Raw genomic sequence first — 6538 nt, forward strand, 5'->3', positions numbered from 1 at the left:
TAGGAGTAGCGACGCTGGCTAAAGATAAGTCACGCCATTAATACAATAAAATGGAATCACCCCATTTCTTTCCTTGGTTGTCAAGACAGTCAGCGCAATCTATCCCGTGCTTCCGGGAAGATCAGAAGCCCCGGGTGGGGGCAGGAGGCAGCTGACTGACTGCGAGATATTTCTTTCCTTAACGGAGCCAGCAAGGAGGAGAAAGTGCTGTGCTGGGAATCGCAGGAGTCTCCTGCCAGCGAGGGAGATCTGTGCAAGGTGGCGCCTTTCAAAGCAGGGAGACAGCACCAGGGTGAGAGCAGCCTCTCCGAGCTCCCCCGGGGTCTGCATGACAGCAGGGCGCGCGCTCTCTCGCCCCGGGAACGCGATCGGCTCGGCGACAAAGGGACCGCGGGGATCAGCTGCCGCTCTTCCGGGAGACGGGGTCCAGCGTGGTCTCCCCCTCAGTCGCTGCTTGCTGGGAGGGGGTGACGGAGGCGGTCACTTCCACCTCCTGCCCCGATCCTCAGCACCTGCCTTACCTTGGTCATCCCGACTCCCACCACGAAAACCCTCTTGCCGGCGACGGTGGCCATGGCTCCGGCTACAGTTACTGCCCAGGCCCGAGAATCACTTATTTGAAGCTCCCGACCCCGACGGCGAGAGGGTAACCACGCCCCCGTCCCAGGCCCCGCCCCTGCCTTTCCTGCCCAACCTCCAGGCTCCGCCCCCTCTTCCCTTCCCGCGCATGCGCCTGTGCTGCGTTCTTTTTAAATAGGTCCGTGGTGTGGCGCTAGGGCTAGGCGCCCGCGCATGCGCCTGTGCTGCGTTCTTTTTAAATAGGTCCGTGGTGTGGCACTAGGCGCCGGCTGCTGCCACCAAGTGCTTGTGACAGCTTAAGGCGACGGAGATTGAACTTGCAGGTCCTGTTATAACAACCCATGCAACTACATGAAAAGAGGCGTATGACCTCACTAGGGCCCTATATTAGGCTTGCAATAATTCAATCTCTTGAATTCAGGGACTTCGCTGTTTTTGCCCCTGCTCGTTTCTTTGCTCTCTTTTTATCTGTATTTGGAGAACAAAGTTTATCTACGCATTAAAATAATGAATTGGACTAAGGTCTGGATTTTGCATCTCCATCTGGCCCTAATTTAGTCACTATCTTCTCTTGTCCAAGGTACCTACTTTAAGACAGTAAACAGGGAAATCCTTTTACCGTGGGTATCAGACTCCTGTGACTCCTCACTTTTTGCTCAGACCCACATCCTAAGCAGCGTCACGTCAAGTCCCATCTGAGTCAGCTTCTTAAAGATACTGGAGACAGAGGGTCTGGGGGCATTGGAATTATTGTAAATCAGTAATCCCTTGTGCCTTTAAGGAAATTGACTTAACGTGGGAAAAATCATGGACATTGGGCTAGACAGGTAAGTTTGAGGCCATCAAAGTCTTTGTTTATTTTTGGCAGATAATTATGCCCCCCTCCTTTCAGCCCCTTCAAAGTTGAGGAATGCCTGGGTTGGGTGGAAGCCTATTTGTAATTGTTCTTTAGTGCCTGAGAGATTAACATTTATATAAAATGGTTGCTTTAATCACAAACAGGTCGATACTGTAAGACCGCGGGAGAGTGGACGAACGCCCGCTCTCCCGGCACGCGCACCAGCCCCTCGCCGGTGCGGGCGATTCAGTATTTAAATGAGGCGACGCGGGAAAAACGGGGAAAAGGAGGCGCTAGGGACACTAGCGCGTCCCTAGCGCCTCCTTTTTGTCAGGAGCGGCGGCTATCAGAGGGTTTGACAGCCGACGCTCAATTTTGCTGGCGTCGGTTCTCGAGCCCGCTGACAGCCACGGGCTCGGAAACCGGACGCCGGCAAAATTGAGCGTCCGGTTTTCGGCCCGACAGCCGCGGGCCGAATTCAAATTTTTATTTTTTTATTTTTTTTACTTTTTTTTACTTTTGGGGACCTCCGACTTAATATCGCTATGATATTAAGTTGGAGGGTGCACAGAAAAGCAGTTTTTACTGCTTTTCTGTACACTTTCCTGGCGCCGGAAGAAATTAGCGCCGACCTTTGGGTCGGCGCTAATTTCTTAGAGTAAAATGTGCGGCTTGGCTGCACATTTTACTTACTGGATCGCTCAGGCATACCTAATAGGGCCATCAACATGCATTTGCATGTTGAGAGCGCTATTAGGTGCTGCGGGTGGGCCGCGTGTTTTCCTCCCCTTACTGAATAAGGGGTAAGGGAAAACACGCGTCCAGAGCAGGCTGACAGTGCGCTCCGACGGAGCACACTTTACTGTATCGACCTGAAAGGAAGAGTGAGAAACAGCAGAGACAAGCCATGGAAACAGTAAAGATACAAGAGATAAAGCAGGGCTTCCAAAACCTGTCTTGAGGAGCCTGCAGCCAGTCAGGTTTTCAGGATATCCACAATGACTATGCACGAGATAAATTTGCATATACTGAATCTCCATGATGTGCAAATTTATCTCATGCATATTCATTGTGGATATCCTAAAAACCCAACTAGCTGTGGAGTCCCTAGGACAGGTATGGGAAGCCTTAAGATAAAGTGTTGGCAGAAATTTAAAATGTTTTGTAGCTACTGCCTTGAAGACCCAAACAGGAAGGGGTATAAGAGCAGGAGTGCTGGCCGCAATGTCCACCGATGTTAATTTTGGGACCCCCATAAAAATTCAGTTCTGGCTATGCCTCCAAAAAACAACTTGTCATCCCAACCTGGTCAGCACGTCTAAGCCAAGGGGGCTTTTGGTTTAGGTTTGGATGGCACCTTTTTCCGGCAGCCTGTGCAGTTGAAACAGCCACTTTTTGTATTACAGGGCTCTATTTATGGAGCCCTATGCTGTACAAACATTTGTTGTTTGAAATGCAGAGGGCCTGTGCGTTCAAACAGCTTATGTTTAAAACACATGGGCCACAGGAGGAAGGCAGGGCCTGGATCTAAAGCAGCAGCCTGACTGGCTTAGTGGTGCTGGGCTGTCAGAACAAGGGGAGAAAGGTAGTGCAAGAGAAGAATGGAGAGAGGGCAAGAGAAAGAGCATGGGAAGAATGGAACTCGTGACTTGGGGAGGAGAACAAGGGGAAGAATGGGGCTTGGAGAAGAGCTGGAAAAGAATGGAGACTGAGGAGTAGAGAGAAGAGCAGGGAATTAGGAATGGAGGAGGCTATGAACTGGGAGAGAGGAGGGACTTGGAAGACAGTGGAGAGTGCGCAATTAGGTAGGTAGGGGAGTGTTACATGGGCTGGGGGTATGAGTATGAATGGAAATGTGAGTTGGATGTAAGAGAACGGGAATAAAGGTGTTACGCTTGGGCTGTGTTCTGGTGTAGTGAACACCACCTTCTGGAGTGACTCCAGGTGGAGAGAGATAGGGATGGCTGGAAAGTCTCTGATGATGGTGATAGTGGAGCAGAGTAAGGCTGAAAGCAGTGTCAATTCCAGACTGGGTCAGGGCAGGCGGCAGGCAAACAGTGTCAGGATCCAGGCTGGGTCAGGGCAGGCGGCAGGCAACAGTGTCAAGATCCAGGCTAGGTCAGGGCAGGCGGCAGACAAGCAGAGTCAGAGTTCAGGCTGGGTCAGGGCAGGCGGCAGACAAGCAGGGAGCCCAAGGCCACACACACACATGGCAGTGCAGAGGGCCCGAAGGCCACACGCACAGCAAGGCTGGGAGCCCAAGAGAGCTCGATGCAGAAGCCTCGATGGAAATGCTAAGCAGGGTTATAAAGGGAAGTGTGGAACATAGAGAAGACAAGGGAAACCAGTCAGAAGAACATGCTCGAGGGGGACCTCTGGTGGTGAGGCGGCTGCATAGCAGCCATGGTCATAACACTACCCCCCCCTTCAAGGCCTCCTCCTGGATCCCAACCCTGCCGGGAACACTGCGTAATGGCAAATCCAAAGACCTTCTGAGATGGTGTGATGAATATAACCCCTTCCTGGGATGGCAGAGCAGTGCTAAATCCATTCAGGGGCGGGTGAGCAGGGTGAAACCCCCCCGGGGCAAAAAGACAGTCTCAGACCCCTCCTGGGGCAGTATGGCAGGCTCAGACCCCTCCGGAGATAGTGCAACCAGACCAAGCCCTTCCTGTGGCAGCTCTGCAGACTCAAACCCCTCCCGAGGCAACACGGCAGGCTCAAACTTCTTCTGGGGTAGAAAAACAGTCTCAAGCCCCTCCAGGGGCACAGCGGTAAGTCCAAACCCCTCCTGGGGCGGCACGACAGGTTCCAACCCCTCCCGGGGCGGCACGGCAGACTCAAGCCCCTCCAGGGGCACAGCGGTAAGTCCAAACCCCTCCTGGGGTGGCACGACAGGTTCCAACCCCTCCCGGGGCGGCACGGCAGACTCAAGCCCCTCCAGGGGCTTGAGTCTGCCGTCCAAACCCCTGCTATTCCATGACAATCTGAGGATGACTGGAAATACAAAATTCCTAAGTATGAAGAGTAGGGGATTTTCTAATTCATTTTTTAAAAATGTATATGAATGTTTAATTATTGGATGTTATCCAATTTGTCAGCTGTTTTGAAATTGTTTTCTTTTTATTAGTATGTTACTGTTATTGATAATTTATATTTATTGATTTTATTGCTTGATATTTTGTGAGGCATGATGATGTTTCTGTTTTTCCATTGTTGCACTGCATAGTCTGGGTTATTGTGGTTTCCAGTTCAGTTTTTGTCTGCATGTTTTTATTTATACGTTTTCTTCTTCTGTATGGCTCCCTATCAGCTCCCGCATACAGTTTAAGCTTCTCTTTCTCACCTACAAATGCCTTCATTCTATTGCACCTCACTACCTCTCTTTACTTATCTCTCTCTAACCCCTCCTTGTGCAGTCCGCTCATTGGTCAAGTCATTCCTATCTGTGCCCTTCTCCTCTACCACCAATTCAGACTCCGTGCTTTCCACCTGGTTGCGCCGTGTGCTTGGAATAGTCTTCCTGAACTGCTGCGTCATGCTCCCTCTCTCACCATGTTTAAATTCCATCTAAAGACCCCACCTTGAAACCACTTTTAAATCTGTCTCTTGTCTTGTATGTTTGTCCTATTAAACTGAAAGCTCTGTTGAACAGGGACCTTCTTTTTGTGTGTTTGTACAGCCCTGTTTGTCATGTAGTGTTATTTATTTTATTTAACATTTTTCTATACCGAACTTCATGACAAGCTTCATATCAGGCCGGTTTACATCAACTTATGGGTTAACTTAACAAAACCATATAACAAGAAGGCCGAGGCGCAGATACAAATAACAAGGAGAAAAAACTTGGGGGCTATAGTAGCCAGGAAACAAAGGACAGAAACAACTGGAGAATAGACACGAATGAATATACAATGGCTGGGTCGGACATTTAGTCTATTGAGCTATATGACGAAAAATGTTGCACTGTTAGGTTTCAGGGAAGGCTTGAACGAAAATGTTAAGCAGTAGTAGTATTTTGTGAGGGTCTATATGAGTTCTGGAGGTGACCGAGGTTAAGTATTCTGTTATCGTATAGTTTCTGTGTAGGGATCTGTAGTAGCTTGGCTTATTGTTTTCCTAATAGGAGGTATACTGGTGTTTTTAAGGCCTAGTGTAATATTTGCAATGTTGCCTTTTCAAAGGTAAGGTTTATTTTATGTATTTATGTATTGTTATTGTTTGAGTGCTGGCAGTTAGTGCTGTTTTGGTATGGGAGGTTTACTATATTGTAATTGTAGTTTAGTTTACTCATGGCTTTCTGAGTGCCAAACTCACACCCAGTACCATATAAGTTCCAAATGTCTTTTCTGCAATGTTTTCTAGTGTCACCACAGTAGTACATGTAAATAAATGTGGTTTTTTTTTGTTCTTAAAATGTCCGTTATCATGCAAAATGTATTATAAAGCATAATTTTTAATTGTATGTGGGGAGGGGGCACCAGGCTGTAAGCTTTGCCTAGGGCATCTAAGACCCTTGCACTGGCCATGGAAAAGTATGTAGATGTACTATAACCTCCCCCCTTCCCACTGAATCTTCAGGGTAGGACTCTCATTGCCCAATCACCCACTCCCCACCTGAACCAGGTACCCCAACCTGGTCCTTGGGCATAAATGTTTACCCCTCCTGACCTAGACTCTGAACATTTGTTTCCTTAGCTTTCTGTAAGGTTTGTGGAGCCCTGATGTTGTGGTAAGGTTGGCTCAGCCTACAGGCTAGGCCCTCACCCACAGCTGGTGGAATTATGCAGGGAAGAGACTGAACAGGAGCTTCACCTATACCATCCCCTTTCCCCCTGGGTTCCAGGAGCAGGCAGCTCTTGGGCAAGAGTCTCTGGGGAAGTGGTATATGGGAAGGGCCAGGGCCCAGGCTAGGGTCAGAGGCAGGCAGCAAACAAGAATGACCGATGTTCAGGCAAGGATGAGTCAGGTGGCAAACAAGAATGGTCAATGTCCAAGCAAGAGGCAGAGGTCAGTTCGAGGGCAGGCTAGGAGATCAGAGGTGAGGAACCAGGAAGCATCACCACACACCATAATGATGCAGGAGTCCCCTTGCTCTGGCATGGTAGGGATGTTAGGAAG

General features: G+C 49.4%; 1 protein-coding gene across 3 annotated transcripts in view; it reads right to left on the bottom strand.

Moving 5' to 3' along the window:
- The window catches only part of SCP2 (sterol carrier protein 2), a 72494-nt gene extending 71839 nt beyond the window's left edge, over positions 1 to 655 (bottom strand). For all 3 annotated transcript variants that reach the window (XR_003858907.1, XR_003858906.1, XM_029617791.1), the window contains exon 1: positions 522 to 655. Coding sequence is in view for 1 of the 3 variants with exons in the window: in XM_029617791.1 (XP_029473651.1) it covers positions 522 to 575 (54 nt within the window). In the remaining 2 variants the exon portion in view is untranslated. The remainder of the gene's footprint in view (positions 1 to 521) is intronic.
- Positions 656 to 6538: the final 5883 nt, after the last annotated feature.

The sequence above is a fragment of the Rhinatrema bivittatum genome, chromosome 10, assembly GCF_901001135.1.
Source record: "Rhinatrema bivittatum chromosome 10, aRhiBiv1.1, whole genome shotgun sequence".
Classification (NCBI taxonomy): Eukaryota; Metazoa; Chordata; class Amphibia; order Gymnophiona; family Rhinatrematidae; genus Rhinatrema; species Rhinatrema bivittatum.